The sequence below is a fragment of the Ictidomys tridecemlineatus genome, chromosome 1 (genome assembly GCF_052094955.1).
Source record: "Ictidomys tridecemlineatus isolate mIctTri1 chromosome 1, mIctTri1.hap1, whole genome shotgun sequence".
Taxonomy (NCBI): Eukaryota; Metazoa; Chordata; class Mammalia; order Rodentia; family Sciuridae; genus Ictidomys; species Ictidomys tridecemlineatus.
The window spans coordinates 168,740,648-168,765,354 of NC_135477.1; the positions used below are offsets into that span (position 1 = coordinate 168,740,648).

The 24,707-nt window shown below is 47.6% G+C and overlaps 1 protein-coding gene across 3 annotated transcripts in view; it reads left to right on the top strand.

Annotated features, from left to right (window-relative positions):
• Cyfip2 (cytoplasmic FMR1 interacting protein 2) overlaps window positions 1-24,707 on the top strand; it is a 122,651-nt gene that overhangs the window by 50,351 nt on the left and 47,593 nt on the right. For 2 of the 3 annotated variants that reach the window (XM_021726482.3, XM_021726483.3), the window contains exons 14-24: window positions 4,348-4,514; window positions 5,234-5,381; window positions 7,431-7,505; window positions 8,537-8,690; window positions 9,826-9,982; window positions 10,536-10,632; window positions 11,856-11,932; window positions 15,265-15,373; window positions 17,100-17,219; window positions 22,692-22,891; window positions 24,593-24,680. In XM_021726482.3, the coding sequence (XP_021582157.1) occupies window positions 4,348-4,514; window positions 5,234-5,381; window positions 7,431-7,505; window positions 8,537-8,690; window positions 9,826-9,982; window positions 10,536-10,632; window positions 11,856-11,932; window positions 15,265-15,373; window positions 17,100-17,219; window positions 22,692-22,891; window positions 24,593-24,680 (1,392 nt within the window). The remainder of the gene's footprint in view (window positions 1-4,347; window positions 4,515-5,233; window positions 5,382-7,430; window positions 7,506-8,536; window positions 8,691-9,825; window positions 9,983-10,535; window positions 10,633-11,855; window positions 11,933-15,264; window positions 15,374-17,099; window positions 17,220-22,691; window positions 22,892-24,592; window positions 24,681-24,707) is intronic. The other variant, XM_005325446.4, reaches the window with a different exon arrangement.

Consider the following 24,707-nt stretch of genomic DNA (forward strand, 5'->3'; position numbering starts at 1 on the left):
GGAATGGAATTGCTGGGTCAGGACTATTTAAAACTCTGAGGGGCTTCCAGTTTGTAAAAGAGGCCTTATCATTCTGCAATTCTATCAGCAGCCTCTGAGGGTCGCACTTTCTTACTCTGTTGCCCTCAGATGTTAGCTGTCTTATTTTAGCCATCCTGTTGGTGTAAAATAGCATCTAAGTGTGGTTTTCATTTGCATCTCCCTAATAAATAATAATATCGAGTCTTTTTTCATGCGCCTGTTGTCCACCTGCATGTCTGTGGAGAAATGTCTATTCATAGCCTTTGCCCATTTTTTTTTTTAAAGACTGGATTGTCTTTACTGTGGAATTGTGAAAGTTTTATATGATACATAATTTGATAAAATGTCCTCCATTCCATAGATTCTTTTCACTTTGCAGGTGAGGCATAAAAGTTCTTAGCTTTGATGAATCCAGAAATTCAGCTTGGTTTTTCTTTCGTCACTTAGGCTTTTGCTGTCATAGCAAAGAAACCCTTGCCTAATCCAAGGTGACAGAGACTTATTTCCTGAGCCTCCTTCTAATTTTATAGTTTCTTTGTAGTTTTATACTTTGGTCTTTGGTGCATCTTGAGTTAATTTTTATATGAGGTGAGGGAGGGATCCAACTGCATTCTTTTGTATGTAGATATCCAGTTGTTTCTGAACCATTTGTCAGAAAAAGTGTTCTTTCTCCATTGAATTGTGTTGGCAGCCCCGTAAAAATCAGTTACCATAAAGGTAATCATTGAGTTCAGGACTTTCCTTTCTCTTCCATTGATCTATACATTTGTCATTATATTAATACTACACTATTTTGATCACTGTAGTTTTCTTTTCCCCACCTGGTACTGGGGATTGAACCCAGTAAGCTAAGCTACATCCCAGACCTTTTTATTTTTTATTTTTTGAGACAGGGTCTCTCTAAGTTCCCAACACTTACCTCAAACTTGTCATCCTCCTGCCTCAGCCTTCCAAGTTGCTGGGATTACAGGTGTATACCAGTGAACCTGATTGATTACGGTAGTTCTGTAGAAAGTTTTGCAATCAGGAAATGTGGTTTCCAAAACTTTGTGTTTTGTTTTATTTTTTTCCTCTGTAGAATACTGCATACTCATCTCTACCTCTGTTTTCCTGAAATTTCCCTGTTGGGCACCAATAAAAGGCTGAGGGTCTTTTACATTCATTGTTTGGGATACTAATCGACCATATCCACGTGGCTTAAGAAATCTTTCTTAACTCATTCTTCCTGCCAGCTCTGGGTCCAGGTTTATGTGGTTTTTATCACCTTAATTAGTTTTTCTTGATTTTTATGTGAGTAAAGTTTTTATAGGATGCATTTTTGCGTTTGACTTCTTCACTCGGCAATTTTGAGATTCACCCACATTATTTTAATATAATAATGTATAATAGTTTATTCCTTTTATTCCTAAGTATTATTTTATTGTATGGATGTACTATAATATGTTCATCTATTCAGTTGTTGATAAGCATTGGGCCATTTCCAGTTTTTGACCAACATATAAATAAAATTGCTTCAGATATTTGAGTGTATGTCTTTGTGGACATAAAGTTTTATTTTTTATCCAAATAGCCACATTTTGTATTTAATTTTTTTGTTTTGTTTTGGTACCTTCCTCTTAGTGTTTTCCAGGGATTGAATCCAGGAGCACTCCACCACCGAGCTACATCCCCAGCCATTTTCATTTTTTATTTTGAGACAGGGTCTCACTAATTTACCCAGACTGGCCTCCAACTTGCAATCCTCCTGCCTCAGCCTCCCAAGTAACTGGGATTCTAAACATGTGCCACTCACGTTTAACTCTTTTAAGAAACTGCGAAAACAGCAGAGTGGATGTGCCATTTTATATTCCCACCAACTCTCCGTGAGACCTCTGTTGCTCCTTTCCTGTCACTCCTCGGCCTTGACAGTGTTACTAATGTCAGCCATTCTAATGGAATGTCGCTAAATCTCATTGAGGTTTTAATTTTCATTACTCTGAAAAACTAATGATATTGAACATCTTCTTGTGTACTCACTGGTCACTTATATATATATTCCCTGGCATAATGTTATCTGTTGAAATGTTTTTGCCCATTTTTAAAAAGTTGGCTTTCCATCTTCTTGTTCCTGGATTGTGAGAATTCTCTCCTTATTCTGGACACAAGACCATAATCCTGTATATGTTGCAAGTAATTTTTCTAATTAGTGATTTTGCCACTTTGATTTTTTTTAAGGATGTCTTTTGAAGAATAGCAGGTTTTAATTTTAATAAAGTCTGATGGATTAACTATTGGTAGTCTGCAGTTTTCAAGTTCTAGCTAGAAAAGCTTTACCTCACCCAAAGCTGTCCGGCTCTCTCCTGAGGTCCAACAGCCCCGCACACTCCATGCTTGGAGATTCCCTGGTACTCCTTCCTTATCTTTCCTTCCTCTCACTTAATGTTTTCCAGATGCTTCTCTAGCAGGACTTCTGACTCTATGGGGACATAGCCACCCTTTACTGACTCTTGTCCCTTAGTTCTCCCTGCAAAAATTTTTTGGCAAAAAAGCCATCATATCTGGTTCCATTTAAAATCCTCCCCTCCTGAACGCTGTTCTCACAGTTTACTGTATCGCAAATGTTTTGTCTTTTTCTTCCTTAATGAGGTCTAAGCTCATCGTTAGTCCCTTTTCAACAAAAATTTTTATCTGCCCACCAACGACCCCTGGCCCCATCTCTGGGGCACACACAGCCCCTGCTGTGTTCCCAGGCTGGTGCACAAGGTCAAGCACAACATTACGGGTGTGATAAGTGTCCAGTTGTGCCAGTTGTGCAAGGCTGATGGGGCACAACCTTTCCCCCTTGAATTCTGAACCAATCAGGAAATGACCACTTGAGGCTGATCAGGGCCGAAGGATCAGGTTTGTTCCTAGCAAAGGCAGAGATTGGAGATTGAGGTGCCTGCCCATGATCACTAGTCACCCTCCTCCGCCCCACTCCATCAGAGTTACCCACTGGTGAGCACAGCCGCAAATGTACCTGCCGCCCTTCCCTGGGGTGGGGAGGAGATGGCTATTGCAACAGGACAGGACTCTGAAGAAAGACAGAGCCAGGATGGGGCCAGGGATATCCTCCTCTGTCTCCTGCCTTCCCAGAACAGATAAGAGAGGGAAGGAGCAGCAAGGGCACCCACAGAAGAGTGGAGGCTTCCCCAGGACTGCTTCAGGAGGAGTTCGATTTTAGGGACTCAAGTAGCGAGAAGCCAAATTATTTCCAAAGCAAAGATCATAAAACTGCTCTAGAAAAATGGTAGGGGGCAGAGGAGCCCCATTTGTCATTGTCTGTGGATGCAAGGTATATGGAGAGGTCTCCATAAGCCAGAATGGCACTCAGAATGGGGCCTTTTTGTCACCAGCCAGCAGCAACATCTGGATCTCACACCAGAACGAAGGTCAGGTGCATCACCAAGCACACGGTCCCCTGAGCGGACGACGTTGTAGCAAGATTTTTCTCTCTTAAAATACATGTGTTTTTAATTGAGAGAGTAGTTAAGCATGTTTAAGGGGTACAGTGTGATCTTTCCACAAGCGTGTGGTTTGTCATGATCAGCCCTGGATGACTGGCGTATCTTTCCCCTCTCACATTTCGAAATCCTCTTTAGTAGCTATTTTGAAATGCATTTCGGGATTGTCGACCATGGTTATCACACTGTACACGTTATCACACTGCCCCCAGCGGCACCCTGTACCTGTTAACCATCCTCTCTCAGCCCCTCCTCCACACCATTCTCAGGCTCTGCCAATCACCACTGAGTCCTTGGTCTTCTCACATACATAAGAGCAAGAGGTTCTGGTTTCCTGTGCCCGACTTACTTTACTCAGTACCGTGCCCTCTAGTTTCATCTATGTTTCTGTGAATGGCCTCCTTCATTTCTCTTTTATGACGGATGTTCCCTCTTGTATTTGCACCACGTTTCATTGTCCACTCATCCACCAGCGGATTCCACACTGGATTCCATGTCTTGAGTTTAGTGCCTCAGTAAACAGGGAACTGCAGGTGCTCCTTCAGCTTACTGGTTTCATTTTCCTTGGATACCTACCCAGAGTGGGATTGCTGGGTCCCGTGACAGTTCTGATTCTGTTTTATTGAGAAACCCCCACACTGTTGTCCACGGTGGCTGCACCCATCTGCATTCCCTGCAGCAGTGTGCGAGGGCGGCCTTGAGGGGGCGCTGTCCTAGGAAGGCAGCCTGAGGAGGAGTCCCGAGCTGCAGCATTCTGTTTCACTTGCCCCCTCCCTGCTTTATTGTGAAGGGCCAAGGGTGGGCGAGGGGTGGTGAGCCTGACCTTCGCTCTGTGTCTGGCCAGGTGATCGCCATGATCAAGGGCCTGCAGGTGCTCATGGGCAGGATGGAGAGCGTCTTCAACCAAGCCATCCGGAACACCATCTACGCCGCCCTGCAGGACTTCGCCCAGGTGACCCTGCGTGAGCCCCTGAGGCAGGCAGTGAGGAAGAAGAAGAACGTCCTCATCAGGTGGGTCTTCTGGTGGCCTTTTGCAGGGGCACATCAGAAAATAAAGGGTGCCAGGGGCAGGCTGGAGAGGAAGCCCAGTCAGCGTCCAGGTTAGCTCTGAACATGCAGGTCCTTCCAGTGAGGAGTTCTGGTTGAAGACTGGACATTTGAGAGGAATGCAGCCTCTGTGCCAGAGTTCAAAGATGAACCTACCCCCGTCGAGCTGGGTGAACTTACCCAAAAGACTTCTCCAGGCCTCAGTGTTCCTTATTTGTAAAATGGGAATAATGGTACCCACTTCCTAGCCAAGATCCCCACCCCTGGGAGAAGAAGAAGTGAGAATCAGTTTTTCTCATAGACCTGAGCACCCAGTATCATGGAGAAAGCAGGGAACAAGTGTCAAGTTATTATAAAAAAACTTTAAATATGCAGAGATTTAATTGGACTAGTGAGACTCTGATAGCAGGAAAAGTAACCCTCCTACCTCCCCAGGCCCTGTCCTCCTACGGGGTCCTAGAGCTGTTCTGACACCCAGCAGGCCTCAGAAGCATGTGGGATACTTATATACAGGTCCCTGGCCGTACCTCAGTCTGTTATACCTGCACCTCTGGGGTGGGGCCCCTGGAGGAGTGCTTCCTGACACCCCCGTCCTGGTACCCGGGGGGCCCTGGAAGGGCAGGCTCACAGTGACTCCTTCCAAGACTGAGAACTGGCCTGAGTCTCAGTTCTTCCCTCCCCAGTGTCCTGCAGGCAATTCGGAAGACCATCTGTGACTGGGAGGGAGGTCGAGAGCCCCCCAATGACCCATGCTTGAGAGGGGAGAAGGACCCCAAAGGCGGATTTGACATCAAGGTCCCCCGGCGTGCCGTGGGGCCATCCAGCACACAGGTACAGGCCAGCTTCCCTGACTCGGGGCCAGCTGGGCCATAGGGGGTCATCATGGCTGGGCCATGGGACAGTGGGACTGGGGGTCCTCAGTCAGGAGGGGCAGGGTGGAGTAGCTCTTCTGGTCTTACTCTGACATCTTGTTTAATTTAGGAAGGAGGACCACTGGCCTCAGATTCAGGAGACCTGGATTCTAGTCCTAGATACCTGTGTGACCTTGGGCACGTTACACAATCTCTCTGTGCCTCAGTTGTCTAATCTGACCAGTTGGGGTAGTACCATATCTACTTAGTCCAGTTGTCTCCTAGCTCTGTGAAGTTCAGAATCCAAAGTGCCGGAGGAATTTAAAGTGGAATCTGTATGCACCTAACTCTGTCCCCTTCCCCTACAGTGGCATCCTAGTGGGGAGATAAACAAGTTCTTCCTCTGACTTGCTGTGTGATCTTGAGCAAGCACCCTGACCTCTCTGAGCTCTGATTGTTTTCTCTGTAAAGTGAAAACTTGGACTGAGATCATATTATTGTTAAAATGCTACTTTTTCTCATTCCCACTTGCCCTGCTACCCCCCCCCCCGCAAAAAAACAAGTATTTAAATGCGCTTGGTCTCTAGAGAGTGTCTAATAATCATAAGTAAGAGTGACCAACTAGAACTTCTACGCAATAAGACATTGCCTATGACTTGGCCAGAGAAGTCATAAAAATTAAAGAGGAAAACTCGGGATTGGAGTTAGATTCTTGCCACCTATACACAGTTCTGGGTCTGGCTTTTCCACTATTCTAAAAAAGCAATGGATCTTGGTGCATCTTTAAGCAGGCCCCAGAAGCCCCAGGCTGGGAGCCCTGCTTCACAGGACCATCAGGCCTCTCTGTTCTGCTCCAAGATGGGCCACCTGTGGCCCTCCTGCCCCTCCCCCCTGTGTGTGTGTCCGTGTCTGGCAGGGCCGGGGCTGGCAGGGGTCAGGGGCAGCCAGGTACCTTCCCGCGGCTTCACAGCCCTGGGTGTGTGCTGTTCTCACCTCCTGGTTGTGGACGACCCAGGAAAACTGCAGACAGCTCTCTGTGACGGACATCTAGGGCCAGAGACCTTCCTGGCCCAGAGCACCCTGGGCAGGGCCAAGCTGGTGTTTTTGTGAATCCTAAGACATGGTTGAGGAGGAGAGAGAAGGCACCAGAGGAACTGGAGAGGGGAGAGGGAGAGAGGAGCAGAATTCCTCTGGGAGAAGTGAGTGGGGAGGGCCACCGACACTTAACCCCAGACACCACCAAGGCACGATTGATCAGGTGGCACAGACCCCGGGACAGCCAGGGTGAGCTGGGAGAACCCACAGAGACAACCCAGCTCCAGGTCCCCCACCTAGTTCACAGATGGGAAAACTGAGGTCCAGAAGGAAAGTGACTTGTCCAAGTCACAAGATGGGTCCCAAGTGGAGGTGGGGACAAGAACCCAGGTCTCCTGACTCCGGCCCAGGGCTCTGCCATGCCTTCGGGACACAGTAGACACGGGCGTCCTGCAGCTGGGCTCTAGCCTTGGAGTGAACTAGAGGTCTGTTAAGGTAGGTGGGGACAGCGTTCCAGGAGTCAAACTGCACAGGGGTCCCTAAGCGGCCAGAGCAGATTGGACTCAGTGGCTCCTTCTTTGAGGACTCCGAGGGCCATTGCGAGAACAGTGCTTCTCGAGTCTTAGGGATGGTGAGGCAGTGTCCAGCGACAGGGTCACAGGTGGAGGACGGTCCAGGGCACCTGCAGCCATGAGCACCCTCCACCACCTACAGGGAGGCTGGCGTGTGTCGCGCTCCTGTGGCTGCACTGCCCCATCAGTGCCAGGCAGCGGTGGGGGAGACTCCAGGGCAGGTCTCGGCAGGTGCAGAGGCGAGCGCGGTTGTTGGGAGGTTGGCCGTCCCAGGTGCCCAAGCAGTCGCGTTGGCGTCCCACCGTATGCAACACCTCTCGCTTTTCTCTCTCTCTCTCTCTCTCTCTCTCTTCCTCTCTCTCCCTCTTCCCTGTCTCTCCTGCCCTCCCACCCCTCTTCCTTCTCTCCTATCTGTGTCTTAGGCCTGCCAGTGGTCCCCGAGGGCTTTGTTTCACCCCACTGGTGGCACACAGGGCCGAAGAGGCTGCCGATCCTTGGTATTACACCGCCCGCGCGGCTGGGTTGGTTTGGGTGCCCTTCGCCAGGAGGCAGCGGGAATGGACTAGCCTGGCTCCTCAAGGCCCCTCTTCCAGCCCTCAGATTCAAAGACAAATGATGTGGAAAGATCTAGATTAGCAGAGACAACCCTACTGCACTTGGCGCCCTTTGCACGTAGGGCCCTCTGTAAGCAGGAGTTAATTGTCTAGTAGCCTCCTGTGTAAGTACCAATGTCAACCCGCCGTCCACCCGGGCATTTCTGGCAGGCTGTGCCACACAGCCCAGGCCACCAGGGGGCGCCGTCATCCACCGATGGATTCCAATTGCTGAGGCTCAGAAACTTAACGGTGGTGGGAGGGGAACTCATTCTGGTCTTATCCCACTTCACAACGCCTCAGAATATTAGAGCAGAAAGAGACTGGCGGGAGAAAATATTCTGGTGCTATCCCTTCCTGTTAGATAACTGAAGCCCAGAGTGGGAACTTGGTTGCCTAAGGTCACACAGCAAGTCAGCAGCAGTACCTGGCCTTGAACCTGGGTGTTTTGACTCCCAGTCCAGTGCTCCACCCATGGTGCCACCATGGCCATCTGAAAATGCAGAGAGTGACTCTAGAGTGACATGGAATGAGGGTTCTCTAATGCCTACGCAGGCAGGAACCGCTCCAGGGACCTTGAACAACTTCCTGTTTCAGGTCCACCTATCTGGGGATGTGGAGGGACTCTGGGAAGAACTTCTCTCCTAGCCTGGTCGGCCTCCCTGGTAGAGGTTTCACAAGGGCTGGGGACACAGCTCAGTGGTGGAGTGCTTGCCTAGCATGCGTGAGACCCTGGGTTCAATCCCAGTACCACAAAAAAAAAGAAAAGAAAAGGTTTTCACAGTACAAATTCACTTCTCCACCTAAACTGGTGTTTCCTTAAGACAGTTCGTTCTGAGAGCAGAAAGACAATAAGTGCAGACATACAGCACGAAGCAGCCTTCCACCGGGGTGGAGAGCCAGCCCTGACCTTCCCCTTCTCTTTCCTTTTCAAGCTGTACATGGTGCGCACCATGTTGGAGTCACTCATCGCAGACAAAAGTGGCTCCAAGAAGACCTTGAGGAGCAGCCTGGACGGACCCATCGTCCTCGCCATAGAGGACTTCCACAAACAGTCCTTCTTCTTCACGCACCTGCTCAACATCAGTGGTGAGCCCCAGGGCCGGGGGTCGTGGGGGGGGCGGGGCTCCCACCTCCCAGAGCAACTCCGGAGAAGTTGCAGAGAGACCAGATCACGGACCCAGAGGGCCATGCTTTGCCACCAGGGGAGAAAAATACATATGCTTTCTGGTGGGCGTGGGTAGAAAAGGCCAGGCTCAGAGCTGCTCTTCTGACTTAGCTGATTTTGTGGGGTAGATGTTTGTGGCTTCTTTGTCAGAAGTCCTTAGGAAAGGAGGATTAAAAATAGCCAAGCCCACACTAGCAGAGTGGGCAGTAGGCATTAAGGAAGCTTTTTGTGTTGCTGGGGTAGGGCCCAGGTACATGCAAGGTAATAACTGTACCACTGAGCCTCACCCTAGACCTCTAAATCAGCTCTTTGGTGGTACCAGGAATCAAACCAGGGCCTCGTGCATGCTAGGAAAGCACTGTACCACTGAGCCTCCCCCTAGCCATGCGGCTGAACCACAGCTCTGAGCTCACTGGCAGCTCACTCCTCTCCAGAGAGGCTCCCAGGCTTTCTAATCCTGCATTGTCTACTCTCCTCCACTTTGGTGGGATGCAGGTCATGCTAAAAGGTTGCACAGGTCAGGTAGAGGACAAGCCGAGTCCTACGGACATGAGCGTCTTAATTTGTTGGTGTGGAAAAGAGTGTTCTTAATTAACAACCAATCCAAACTTCTCCATGAGAGAGTGGCCTAGGTAGGACCTTTAAGGCCTCTGAACAATAAGGGATACAGAATGACCACATGGGTCAAGGGGCCACAATCCCATTGAAAGGGGGCACTTAGGGGCTGGTCTTCAAGCTATTTGTATAAAAAACATACTTTACACTTGGAGTGTGTGTGTTTCTGGCTGTCACTACAGAGGGGTTGATGGAAGCTGTGGGGAATCTAAACCTCCCCCCACACCCCCTGCACTGCCCCATATAAGCCATCTTCCAGTAGATGCAAAGGTCACCTTCAAGTTCAGGACAGTAGGATCTACTAAATGGCTATAGATGAAATCCCTGCTGAGCCTCAAGTGTGGTGATGACAAGAGCAATAAAAACTAATTAAAAACTGCAGAACTAAGATGCCAGGTGTCCCCTGGCTGTCACTCAAGGTTCTTTCCCTTCTGCTCTCAGAGGCCCTGCAGCAATGTTGCGACCTCTCCCAGCTCTGGTTCCGAGAATTCTTCCTGGAGTTAACTATGGGCCGGCGGATCCAGTTCCCCATCGAGATGTCCATGCCCTGGATTCTAACGGACCATATCCTGGAAACCAAAGAACCTTCCATGATGGAGTAAGAGGCAGACGTGGGCCCACGAGAAGATCTCTGGGGTGCAGGGGAGGACAGTGCTAGCGAGTTCTCTTCTTTCCAAAGAAAATCCTGAGTGGACTGGAGATAGGGCCATGTGCCCTCTGGGGAGAGCTCAGGCCAAGGACCAGGTCACACATGACCATTTGCCTCAGCCTTGCAGGAACTCACAAGTTCCAGCCTGTCCTCCCTAGGCTTGTCAGTCCTGTGGCAGCCCTGCTTGGGCAAGGATCATCTCGTGGGATCTGAAAGCTAGTTTTCCTTATTGCCACCCCCATTTCTTTTAGCCCTAGACTTATTTTTCTGGCTGTGGTTTCATTAACATCTGAACTTTTTATTTCTATGGGTAGACATAGAATAAGTCCTTCCCAAGTGGAGGCACTGGGCAGGGACATCAGGGAGGGTGCACAGGTGTCCTTCCTAACTCTGAGCCTGCTCATCGTCTCACCCAGCCCTCTGCGTTTCCCAGGCGAGCGGAAGTCTGTCTTTCTTAAGTGAGAGCATTAATAAACCACTGGCTCTTGTCCCTCCTGTCCAGGTATGTCCTCTATCCCTTGGACCTGTACAACGACAGCGCCTACTATGCCTTGACCAAGTTTAAAAAGCAGTTCCTGTACGATGAGATTGAAGCTGAGGTGAGTGGAACACTGCTTTTACTCCTGCAATTCTACCCAAAGAGTTTGGATCTTTAGCTTTCAGTGCAAAGTCGGTGACTCTGAAGAGAGAGAACTTCATAGTCACCATGATTGTCCAAGGTGATTCTGTGTACAACTTCAGACCTGACCGGCTCCCTTTCTTCTCTTCTCATCCCAAAGTGTTCTGCACCATGAAGGGTGTTGTGTGCTATGTACAGACACCCAAACTTTATCTGCTGTTTCTGCTGACAAACATGCCCCTTGGCCACCATAGGGCCAGGGACGCACACACCAACTGAAGGGCAGTACACTCTCAGGGTGGTGAACCCCCAGAGAAGACCTCACAGCCCTTGGCAAGGCCGGTTCTAGGAGGGAAGCATGGAGTCAGAGTGAACACCCACACCTTACCCTGTATATTCTTTGCCTGGAGGACGGTCCAGTGGGCACCTTGAAGTCCCAAGTCCAGGAAAGAGGCCTCAGCTACCTGGGTGGGAAGGCAGACCTACACATCACAGTGTGTTTTTGCATTCTACATAATATGTGGGGTGTCAAATAAAATATATGAAAGCTTTTGAATAAAGAGTTAACATCATGGAGCTGAGAATTTAATAAGAATTCAAGATCAATCCACTAAATTCAATCTGTCTCCTTTGAAGTTATTCTCATACTCTCCTGCTGCCAGGGGATTGTCTCTTTAAAGTCCCACCATTGTCCATTTCCTGCTCTGGCCGCTGTTGGAGAACATGGTTCTGGTTTTCTGTGTCTGGTGTGAACTTATCTTCCCCTTGAGCTTCATAGTCTACCACTTGAATGTAAGACCTTCAAAATCAGAGGTATTTAAGAAGAGTTTGAAGAAGGGGCTTTTACATTTCTTTTTTTAAAATACTTGTTAGTTATCGATGGATTCAATATCTTTATTTTGTTTATTCATTTCTATGTGGTGCTGAGGATCGAACCCAGGGCCTCACATGTGCTAGGCAAGCGCTCTGCCACTGAGCCACAACCCCAGCCCCCGGGCTTTTACATTTCTAATGGTGTCTTCATAATCAAATTTGCAAAGTCCAGTCAGATGGGAGGAAAAGACAAAGTCTATGAGAAGAGCTGGGCAGGGTGGGAGCTGCAGGGTTAGCTGACCACAGGGAGTCATGGCTGGACGTGTTGGAGGTCTTGTTGTGATAAAGCTAGACAGACTCCCTTGACATTTCCTGCTTTGTCTTCACCAGGTGAACCTGTGTTTTGATCAGTTTGTCTACAAGCTGGCGGACCAGATCTTCGCTTACTACAAAGCCATGGCTGGCAGGTAGGGGAGCCCCAGGGCTACCATGATCAGCAATCTTTCTTAAGATGGGTACCTGCAATTCATAGTGTTCTATTGCAAAACCTCACTCCTCCTTTACTTCTAAGGAACTGGGCCAATTTATGGACCTGGGCTTGGTTCTAGAATACGTTAAAAAGGAAAATAGGCAGATACGGTGCTGGCCTCATGGAGCCTATAAGGTAATGGGGATAAAAACTGATAAGTAGAAGTGCTGTCCATGAGGAGAAGTTCATGGGGCTATGGGGATATGTCAGCTAGAAAGACTGTCTTCAGGAAGCAGCATCTGAGAAGTTAAGTAAAACAAGGGGGAAAGACAGGACAGGAAATTGCAGGCCAAATGTACCTCTTGTGCAAAGTCCCTGTGGGGGAAGTATAAAAATGAGAGCACGCCTGCCTCCTCTCTCTGGAATGGGGGGTTAATGTCAGTCAATACCTATCAGCATCTCATGCACAGCCACGAGGGGGCAGGCTACGGGATGAAGCTGGATGGGTAAGCAGAGCCCAGATCATGCCCACTCCGTAAGGCCTTCATCTTGGGAGGATGGAACATCACAGGATGGTTTCAAAAGTGACTTGATTTGATTTTTATTTGGGATACGGGGATTAGAAGGACAATAGAGTGAAACAGACATTATTACCTTTTGTACATATATGACTGCTTGACCGATGTGATTCTACACCATGTACAATCAGAAAAACGAGAAATTATGCCCCATTTAGGTATATCAATATGCATAAACGCATCCAACTGTCATGTATAACTATTTAAAATAAATTTAAAAAAAAAACTTTTAAAAAGTTCATATGAAAGTATGGATAATGGATTGGGGATGAGCAAGGGTAGGTGTGTGAAAACCAGGCAGGAGGCCCACGAGACGTCTGTGTCAGAGACATGTCAAGTTTTCTTGCCAGTATATACTGATTTAAACTCCTGTACAAAATTCTGGAGTCTCGAGAATCTGTAACAGGATCTAGCCACAGGGGTACATGCCTGTGATCCCAGCTACTCAAGAAGCTGAGGCAGGAGGATTGCAAATTCAAGACCAGCTTGGACAACTTGGCAAGACCCTATCTCAAAACAAAAAAAATTTGAAAGGACTGGGGATGTAGCTCAGTGCTAGAGAGCCCCTGGTTTCAAGCCTGGTACCACTAAATAAATAAATAAGAGAAAAGAGAGAAAGAAAGGGAAACCTCCAATTTTATCATGGATTTTCATTCTAATTGAAAATCCAAACTAAAACCTGTAATTTCAAAGATAGGTTCTTTTCCTAATTATATATTTTTTTTCTGTAAAAAGGATTTGCTTCAGTTTGCTTTTGACAGGTGGAGTTGCTCCGATATATTTCAGACAAAAGTTGGCACATAGATGTGTCTATCCATGCAGGATATGCATTACATAGAGTGACTGAAATGATGGCAGGGACAGAAGCACATCCCTGGGATTTCAGGAGGACCGAGAGACACCCCCATCACACAGTGGTTGCTGCAGCGTGGGTGGATTGGATGGGTCGTGGTCTGGCTTGGAGCTGGGATGCTAGCTTCTGTGGGGCAGTTCTGATGGTAGAGATGTTGATCCATCATCTGTATAAATAGACTTGGGCTAGTTGGACCCTGGGTCCTCTGTGTATTTGGTTTATAAATATCGTCATCTGAAATACGTCTCTCGGTCAACACAGTGCCATCTGTGATTTTCAAAAGGGTGTCAGGTTGGGAAATTCAGAGAAAACCCAGGAGGGGAAGAGTGACCTAGGTCAGTCCTGTTCATTAGAAATAAAACGCAGCCTCAAATGGGAGCCAAGGATGTCATTTTGCATTGTTTAGTAGCCCGCATATTAAAAATGAAAGAGAAACAGGTAAAATTAATTTTAATAATACATTCCACTTAACCCAACATGTCCAAGTTACCAGAATCTCAACACATAATCAATATAAAAATTATTAAAGAAATAGCTTTCATTCTCTTTTTTTTTCCCTCAGCTTTCAAACTCCATGTGCATTTTACAGGCATTTTAATTTGAACCAGCCTCATTTCAAGTGCTCAGTACATGTGTGGCCTGTGGCTGCTTCATTGGACAGTGCCAATTTAGAGTATATCTCTTTCGGCTTAAGACCTTCAAATGACCTCCAATTATGCCTAGACCAAATCTCATGCCTCAGCTGGGACACACATGGCCCCATGATCTGGCCCCTAGACTGAGGAAACAGATGCATTGTTGCCATATTTTCTAGAAAGCCCTAGTTTCTATCCACCCTGGCCATCTTTCTTTTGCTCAAACAGAGCCAACTTCTTGTGCCTGTGAGTCTTCCCCCAGACGATTCTATTTTTATCATTCACATCTCTGTCCTACAGAACCACTGTAGAGAGACTTTCCCTGACTTCCTAACCCCAAACGATCCTATTTTAGGTTTTCAAAGCCCTTCTTATTCCACACTGTCTGCCTCTATGCTCCTAACTCATAGGGTTGTTGGGAGATTAAAATGACGTGTGTGTGTGTGTGTGTGTGTGTGTGTGTGTGTGTGTGTGTGTGTGGTGGGGAAGGGTGCCTGGTAAATGGTAAACACTGCCCATCCACATGGTTACTGTTTTATTCCTCTGCTTACTTGTGTACCATCAGCCTCAGTTCATTCAAATGTAAGCTCCATGAGGACAGGAGCTTGGTAACCGAGGTACCTGGAATGATTCCTGGGATATGCTCAGCATGCACTCAGTTGCTGTGTTTGTTAGTTTTCTGCCCCTGTGACAAAATACCTGAGGGAAACAACTTAAAGAAGGAAAGATTTATTTTGGCTTACAGTTTCAGGAATTCAGTCCGTGGCCAGCTGGCTCTGTTGTTTCTGGGCCTGGTGAGACAGAACATCATGGTGGAAGGGTGTGGCAGAGCAAACCTGCTCACCTCATAACCACCAGGAAGCAGAGAGAGATGGAGTCAGGAGCTACATAACAAAATATGCTCTTCAAAGGCCTGTCCCCAGTGACCCACCTCTTCCAACAAGGCTCAATCTCCTAAGGTTCCCACCATCTCCTAATAGAGCGTCCAGCTGAGGACCAAGCCTTCAATTCATGAGCCTTTGAGGACATTCCAGATCCCAACTTTAACTGTGACTTTTATAACTTAGAAAATGTATTTCATATACTGAGCTCCCGTGTCTGGAAAGATTTGAAAACCCCTGCTGTAGAGCAGACAGCAGTTCCACTAAAGACGAACGAGATAGCCCTTCATGGGTCGGTCCTGTGGTCCGAAGCAGCTGCAGCTGAGGGATTGAGAGTCCTGCGCTGCCATGTTGACGGGCCTCTTTGATCTGGTCCTTTCCAGTGTCCTGCTGGACAAACGCTTCCGAGCTGAGTGTAAGAATTATGGAGTCATCATCCCGTACCCACCGTCCAACCGCTATGAGACGCTGCTGAAACAGAGACATGTCCAGGTACGTGGAGAGGTGTGGGCTGGGGAGGGACTCTGCAAAGAAGTGATGGTGGGGACTGGAAATCAGGATTCTTCATGGTCTGCCTGAGAACAACCCGGGGTGGGTCTGAGCATAGAAGTCACACATCTCAGAACTTTACAAACATAAAGAGCTTCCTCTGGTGCCTGTTTTAAGCTTCTGCTCATCTCCTGCACATCTCTGGCCAGTAGTGGCTAACAAACCCTTTGTCCTGCCAGGGTAAGCTGCAGCCCACTTTTAGTAGGCACTGCCCTATGTGGATAAATCCTCCCCAAACAGGGACCACGTACGTGCTGGGCTCAGTGGAGGCAGCCTGTGGTGCCTTTGAAGAGAAGCATGTCAGGTTAGATCCGGGGCAGAGCTTGTGGTTGATTTTTGTGGAGTGGTTCTGTTAACCAATTCAACCCCTGATGGAGAGGAAACAGCTCAGGGAGCTCAGACACGTTTCCTCATTTAAAAATATGAGCTTCCAGGCCTCCCTGCTGTTGGCCAAACCAGGGGCAAAAAAGACTTTGATACTACGATGCCTGGTGAAGGGCCAGGGTGGAGCAAGAAGGTGCTTGAGGTAAAAGGGGAGTCTGCCTTGGAGATGCTAGACATTCCCATCACTGAGAAACCCAAGGCCAACTGAGAAGCCCAGCCGGGCCAAAGTGGGCTCACTGAGTGCTTTCCTTGAGCCTCTCAGAAGTCTACTTCTGTCGCTTACAGAGCAGCCAAAATTAGCCACAAGATAATAAGTACTGAGGGCCTCATGATGTGCGCACAAGATGGCAAGACGAGGCCATTGGTGGGGAGAAAAATTTTTCCTAAGAGGGAAGCAAAAAAAAAAAAAGTAATAGCTAAGAATAATCATCTGGTACCTATCAAAGCACAGAGCACACAGCGGGTGCTCAATAAATGTTGATTGTTATCTCCACGGCATCTCAATAATGCCCACATGTCTCCCAGCGGAAATTATCTTAAGCAATAGTTTCCATCCTTTAATCAGCCCTTCATCCTCTCGCTTCCAAGTTCAGCCCCATGAAGACACAAAACGGGCTCTTGCTGAGGTGGCTGCCGTCCTCTGGTGACGGAGCTGAGCACAGGAAAGATGCGGGAAGAGCCTCGGGGGTAAATTTAGGATGTCAGCAGCAATTATAGAGGCCAGAGCCTGCCCTGAGCCTCCTCCCAGAGCCTCTCGGGCTCTTTCCTCCATATTTATGTTTAAAGACTGCAGGGAAGCCCACACTCATCCACCCGATAGCCAGATTCGTGATGAGTAACAGTTTATCATTTTGGGGTCACTTTCTCCTGTATGTATTTTCTCTCTCACATACACATACGGTAAGTGTGAGTGTGTGTGTGGGGGGGTGTGTTAATATGTGTACTTTTTTTTTTTTTTAACCATTTGAGAGGAAGTTTCAGGTACGACTGCAGTCCTCAGCCCATATCTCCCAAGAACGAGGACATTCTCCTACAAAATCAAAAGAGAATTGCCATTCTCGGGAGACTTCATGATGCTCCTGTCTATATACAGTCCCTTTTGTCCCAGTAATGTCATTGGTGATTTTAATCCAGTTTCCTGTCAAGGTGTTGCATTGCGTTGTTAGGTATCTGTGCACATTTTATGTAACCTTTCCTCTCTTTCTCCTCCTCCCTCCTCCTCTCTCTCCCCCTTTGCCTCCGCTCCCTCCGTCACCCTCCCTCTCTGTCACTCTCTGCCATCCAGCTGTTGGGCAGATCAATTGACTTGAACAGGCTCATTACGCAGCGCATATCTGCCGCCATGTATAAATCCTTGGACCAGGCCATCAGCCGCTTTGAGAGTGAGGACCTGACCTCCATTGTGGTAAGACCTGCAGACCAGAGGGCTACCTGGAACTTGTTGTTAGCTGGTACAGGGCTAAAGAGAAGAGGGGGTGTCCTTCCTCTCTGAACAGAACTGGACAGGAACTTAAATGAGAATAGTCTTACCCTCCTAACTGACTCGGGTGATGGGTGGGAAGTGGAAAGGCATCTCCTTGAGATCTCTAGAGACGGCCCACCTTTAGGCACAGCTGTGTGTCCTTGGCATCTAAGAAGCTGAGCAAGTGGCCCTCAGAAGCTAGGAACGGTGACACTACAGGGTGGACTTTATCCCTAAGCAGTAATGCACAGACCAGAAGGGCTCTGCAGTTGGTTTATTGCTCTTCTGTCACCATTTGAAATCCTTAATAATTTGTTAACATGAGACCCCAGATTTCCATTTTACACTGTTCCCTGTAGATTACGTAACCAGTCCTTATGTACAGCATGGACCAGTCCTTTCCCTTCTAAAAAACAGCAATTTGAACTGCTCTTTACTCATTCTAAGAATTCTCTCCAGAGTGACTGGTCTTTAAGTGAATCAGAGAAGACCATATTAATGATCTTTAAAAATGGCCATAAGAAGCAGATGAGTAGAGGGAATGAATGAAAATCACTATTAGAGTATCATAGCTGTAACGGTTGTGAACAAGATCCATTAGTGCTAAGATTACTGGGAAGAAACTTTGAGAAAAATACACTGTGTAATTCTTCTATGATATTCCTAGCGTAGGCACATTTTTAGAGAAAGAAAGTAGAATGGTGGTTACCAAGGAGAGGAGACTTAGTTAAATAGATTCAGAATTCACTTGAGCAGGTATGTTTCCAGAGATGGATGGTGGTGATGGTTCCACCCCATGGTGAGTGTGCTTGATGCTGCAGGTCATATGCTTACAAATGGCTGGGACGGTGAATTTTATGTGAAGGATATATGCCTTTTATGAGATACATACATCACCCATAAAATTAAATAAATTTAAAATAAAATATATATGTGCCTTACCACACACAAAAAAAATGTAAAAACATTTTTAAAAAAATTTTTAAAAACATTTTTAAAAAAGAACTTAGAGAAGGAATAGGATATTTCATAGTCAAATTATCTCCCCAAGGATATATATCATTGACTTCAAAGGGGACAAGAGTAACGTTACAGTGGAGAGAGCTGACAGGTACCACCTAACCACCTGTCAAGGTGACTGTCACCAGCCCTAAGAGATAGTGGTGTTGCCATCATGTGTTCTTGGCAAAATGCATAGTCTCAATCTAATCAGCAGAAAATATCCCCTACACCAAAATCAAGTGCCATTCTAACAACACAAACAAAAATAAATCAAGTGTATGATACTTTTCAAAAGTGTAAGATCATGAAAGACAAGGAAAATTTGGGAAAAAAATTTAGATACTGGAAATGAATGACAACTGAATCATGGTGACTAAAAGCCTCATAGAATCCCGGATTGATTCCTAGAATGAGGGGGGGGGGATCTTGGGGAAAAACTGGTGATATATGAGTAAAGTCTGCCATTCAACTAATGATACTTTATCAAAGTTGATTTCTTACTTTTGATAATCATGTGAATGGGTATGCAAGATAGTAATGTTGAGGATATGCAGGTTATGCTATTTTTACAGTGTTTCTGTAAGTCTAAAATTATTCAAAAATAAAGAGTTTGTAGGAGGTTTTTTTGTTGTTGTTTGTTTTGTTTTGTTTTGTTTTTGTTGTTGTTTGTTTTTCTGTTTTTAAGTGAACAAAGTGATGTGATAAAATAAACTAGAACACTAGAGTCAGGCAGACCAAGGCTCCAGTCCTGGCTCAGCCATTTGCTGGCTGGGTGATCTTCTCCAAGAGGTTTCCTCATCTGAAAAATAGAGATGACATTAGAATCCACCTCATAGTGTGGTCAAAAGAATATAACAAGAAACCACATGGAACGAATTTAGCATAGTTGTATTTAGTAAGCACATAATAGCGGCTTATTAAAAAAATAAAATAAAAGATGAGGGGAAAAAGACATTTGAAACTGCAATGCAACACAAATTTCCAGCAGCCTTTCTTAGCAGGACTAGCCCCAACAACCCACTCCCACCACTCACCCCACTCCTACCTAAGGCTCACATGGGTGACTCTTGCGGCCACTTACTCCAGGACACTAGAATAGCACACGTTTTGCTGGAAAATCATCTGGCCACCTCTATTTTGTGAAATGTTTTTTTTTTTTCTCTGATTGTCTCCAAATGGTAGGAATTTGGTTTTCTTCCTTTTTGTTTATCTGGATCGTCTAGTTTTCCAATAATGAGCCTGTCTTATGGGGGAAAAAAAACACATGGTTTTGGGTGTGTGAGAGTGTGTCTCCATGGCCTCTTCCCACCCCTAGAAAGGCACTGAATATTCTTTTAGTTGGCAACAAAATTAAAAAACAAGCAGTCAAAGCCCTTGATCAGACAGAGGCTTACACCTGAACCCCCACATCCTGTGAACCGTGGAGAACAGCACCCAGGGGTGCTCTCCCTCTGAGTCAGGACAGCCTCCACAGGCTGTGACTGAGATGCTCTGTCTCCTCCCAGAAACAAAGCCAGGAATGTGCTCTCCCTCCCCCCTGAAAACTCTGTTCTGAGATGGGGAAGCTGCTTGATTCCCAGCTGGGAGAGCATGCAGAGATTAGGGACTTAGTCACCCTCCTTTCGCAGAGCTGGGTCTCAGCGAGATCTGAGGCTGACGTTGAAATTGGCAGCGTGCAGACTGTGTTTTGTTTAGGCTGCGTGCTGTATTGAAATTTGGAGGTGATGTTGAACATTTGGAAGAAGTCAAGTGCAACTTCAGCTCTGGCAACATCTCCAGACTGGCACTCCCAGATAGCAGAAATTTCCTGGAAGTAACTATATTTCCCTTAAATGGATTCTCTTTGGCTTGCCAACAGGCCCCATGGGCACACTTGAGTCACATGTGATCCCCCCAGGCCTTGTGGAACCTGAATTTGAGTGCTCAGTTCTCAGCTGTCCAAGGTCACGGAGCTGAAGGTCATGGACCTGGTCCACACTTGAGTGTGGCCATCATTTGGGTCTCCTGATTCCTTCTCAAAAGCTCTTTCCATTACTGATCTAAAGTTCTTGTCCACTTGACTGTTTATTTTCCCATTTTGCTTCCCTGGGTTGCCCCTTAGTAAACTGGCTTTGCCGTAAAATGTTCAGATTCTCTCAGAGGGCACTAAACTGTTCCTGATACCTTCTCAGCTCTTCCTGCACCTCAGTGCTGGGCCTTGGGCCTGCAGATACATGCCATGCACTCTTCTGATTACATAACGTGGAGGAAGAAATGGCCCTCAGTTCCAGCCCCCACCCCCCGACATCAGCACAGTCCTAAACTCTCTCCTTGGGACTCCCTTTAAGTGCTAATGTGCACTCCTCGTGAAACTTAAAATCGCAGGATGATAGGACAGAAGTTTTTCCCTGGTTTCTCATCTTCAATGATCCTTCCCCAAAATAGAGTACCACAGTATACCTGGGGATGTCAGGAATAAACTCATGAACAGTCACCCACTTACTTTTTCATTACTCGTCCTAAGCAAAGGGGAACAAAGATACAGGAGAGCCAGCGGAGCCTCAGGAGATGGAAGCAGAAAGCGGGTTCTGTGTTTCTGCCCTTCATTCACTTCCGGGTACACAGTGACTGGAAACTTGTTCTGACTGCCTTCCCAGAATTGAAATCCAGATTTTGAGTACCTTTGGGAAAATTTAGGATCTGTCGCCACTAGCCCATGCTGATGGGGCAGCCGTCGGGTGCAGTATCAGGAGCAGCAGGGCCACCTCTATCTGGCGGGGGCTGTCCACTCTGCCACAGGTATCCTACCCTGGGGCTCCTTCCCCACCCACCTTGTCTTCCTTTCTTAGCCTTTCTGACCCCTGGAGCCATGTATGTTTTGCACACTTTCAGCCAGCTCTCCAACCTCAGTTCAGGGCACAGTTTGGCTTCCAGGGTGGTAAATGTGCACCCAGGAACTTAAGAAGCACAGGCTGAGGCCTCCACTGTAGCCGAGGGAACCCCTGAAGGATGAGGGGAACTTGCAGCTGATGAGAGTGGAACTGGTTCCCTGCCTCCCGTCACTAACTTCGTTCCATATCCCTGTCATTAAGCCGCCCCTCTGACCATCCCACCCACTGTGGTCTGGGAAACTGCCCTCGTAGATGTTGTTCCAGCCACGTTTGCCTGTCAAAGCCTGTTCACAGCCCTAACATCTTTATTCTGGGTCCCTGACCCAGGGGCTAAGCACTCCTGGTTTGGAATCAGAAGAGCTAGATTCACATCCCAACCCCTGTTATGTACTCCCTGTGACCTTGGGCAAGTTTCTGGACCGTCTGAGCTTCAATCTCCCTCTCTATGAAACAGAAACAGTTGTACCTATCTCAAAAGACAGCTTAGCCAAGACAAGATGGGAGTGGCCTCAAGAGACACAGAATGTGGCTATCTTCCCTCTCTGCATGAGGTTGTGTTTTGGTAGCAATGACACAGAAGTTACAGGACAGTAAGAAACCAAAGCAAGCCAAAAGGGTTTCACTGTATTTTTATTTCCCCAAAAAATGCAGTGTCCCGCCATGCACAGGTATCTACCCTAATCCCACTCTCTTACCTGAAGGTGGGATACCAAGTGACCAGGGCCTACCATACACAGGTCCCTTGTCATCATGGGCTGACTACAGACTACAGATGCCTTTGCTACTCCTGTGTGACTGAGTAGCAAAGGCTCTCTGCCTCCACCTTTTTTGGAAAATTCCTGGGAGGTACATAGTGGTTAAGCAAATGTACTTTGGTGCCTGTCTCCCTGGATTTGAAGCCTCCTCAAAGCCTCAGTTAAAATAAAGACAGCAGCAACACTGACCTCATGGACTGTGGCGAGCTTGGAGTGAGTTAACACATATAAAATTGGTACATATTAATGAAGTTGAACCATATGAAATTGCCAACAGTTGATAGCATGAGAGTTAAGAAAACAGAAACTTCATATGTTTCAACCTAATAATAAGCTCTAGCAGAGAGTAGCTCAGATTGCTTTCTGCAGGGCAGAGAAATAGCTTCTGGTGACACATAGTCACAATGTTCCAGTTTGCTTTACTTGTGACACTGTGGGACAAGCTTTTTCCTCACTAACATTGAAACTGGAGAGCAATAAACATATTTCCTATGCAAAGGCGTACAAACAGGGTTCACACATGCTCAGTGGTCTGTCTTCTTCATGTGGCAGGCATGCAGCCAACCCCAGCCCACTGCCTTTCCTTGTCTGCTATATAGTCTGGCAATTTCTTCCGCTTTTCAGAAGCAGGGAACTTCGTCCCATGTGACTGCAGAGGGTCCCAGGCCTCCTGTAGGAGGTTGAGGTAGTGTGAGGGGCCCTCACCTGAATGAATGGAGTTCCTAAGATAACACCGTGTATGTGGGGTCACGTGCAAGTCCTGAGCAGCCGCGGGTTCTCTCTGGCAGGAGCTGGAGTGGCTGCTGGAGGTTAACCGCCTCACGCACCGGCTGCTCTGCAAGCACATGACTCTGGACAGCTTCGATGCCATGTTCCGGGAGGCCAATCACAACGTGTCGGCTCCCTACGGCCGCATCACCCTACACGTCTTTTGGGAGCTGAACTTTGACTTCCTCCCCAACTACTGCTACAATGGATCCACAAACCGGTAAGGGAGTCCCTGTGCCAAGTGGGTTGGGTTGGGTGGGGAGTCAGGGTTGCGACCCATTGCCTCCTCCACACTGGGCCCAGCAGTGTGTCAGTATGTTGCTGTGACAGGCGTCTGGTGCTGCCCCTGCTGGGTGCTGTGACGGAGGTGAGGATGCCAGAGAGCACCCAAACCTCATCCTGTCTCTGAGCCCTCAGGCTGGAGGACTCGGTATCAGGCCATCACATGACAGATGGAAGGAGAAGGGGGAAAGCCCCCCGGGCCTTAAGAGGTCATACCTGTACCTGATCCAGTCCAGGAAGTGGGAAAGCCCCCAGGGCCTTGAGAGGTCACAGCTCCACCTGATCCAGTCCAGGAAGTGAGGCAAACCTTGAAGGGGGTGCTCTCCTCTGAGGAAGTAATGCTGAGCTGAGATACGAAGGAGGAGTAGCCATAAGTCAAATCAAATAGCAGAGGCAGAGAACTGAAGCAAGGTTGCTCAAAAAACATGACATTAGTGAGGGTGTCACTCCGGAGTGAGAACGGTGCTGTGACAGATGAAGCAGGACACGGGAGGAAGCAGGGACATCAGGGCTCCAGAGGCCAGTCAGGATTATGCCCTTAGGAACCCTGGAAGACTCGGAGGAAGGGGAGCACCACTAACACACTGAACACGTGTAAGGACACCCACGTGTTGAACACTCGTGTGCAAAGCAGGCATAGCCTTTCAGGGCACACAGAAGCGTGACAGAGTGGAACTTGCCCCCTGCAAAGAGCACACGGGCACTGAGGAAAGACAAGACCTCATCCCTGTCCCCCCAGAGCTTGTGCCAAAAGTAACCTACAAAACAAGTACAGAAGGATGTTCAAAAATGCTCCCATCTGCAGGTCCCCTCAGTAGTCCCAGGGCCTGGCTCAGGGCCAGATTAAATGAGTATGAGTTGAACAAACTCTTATGGAGTGTATGGGAGGAATCCACAAGTGCACCTGAATGGACACACAGACCATGACCGACTTCCAGTCCTATGAAGACATAGGACATTTAGTGCACTCGAGTAGGGAGCAGCGAATGACAACTCAGGCCACAAACATGCCTATTGCCGATTGTTTTTGTACAGCCCACGAGCTGAGAGTGGTATTGATATTTTTGGAGGGGACATGGGCGGGTAGGGAAATCCAAAGAAGAGTAATATTTGGTGACGCATGAAAATTCTTTAAAATTCGTGAGGTATTTTGGAGCAGTCATGCTCCTTCATTTGCTGCCATCTGCTGATGCTGCTCAGTAGCAGAGTTGAGTACGTGTGAAGAGACCAAGTGACTTGCAAAGCTGAAAACATTTGTTTCTGGCCCCCTATGGAGTTTGCTGAAGCCACTTCTTGAAATCAAAGTGGAGGTGGAGCCAGAGAGAGGCCATTTTCAGGCCCAGCCCTCCCTTCCTTGCTTCCTGTCCTCTGAGCAGCCACGAGTCCTGAATTGAGCCTGGGAATCTGGGCTGCAAGTTTTCCCATTGATGAAAAGGATTTTTTTAAAAAATGTTGAATGAAAGGATTGTTGAAAGAAGAGTGTTATGAATACCTTTGTAAGCAACCACCTAGGACACAGGGCAGTTGTGCCAATGTGAAACTTCACCTGGTCAGGGAGCGTGGGCCTGCCATGTTGTGTCCCCTGATGGATATTATGAGGACCCCGTTAACCCCTTCCCCATGTCTTGTCTTTTACTAGTTTTGTCCGAACTGCCATTCCTTTCACCCAAGAACCACAGAGAGACAAACCCGCCAATGTCCAGCCTTACTACCTCTATGGATCCAAGGTAGGTGGTCCTGCCCTGTGCTGCCTG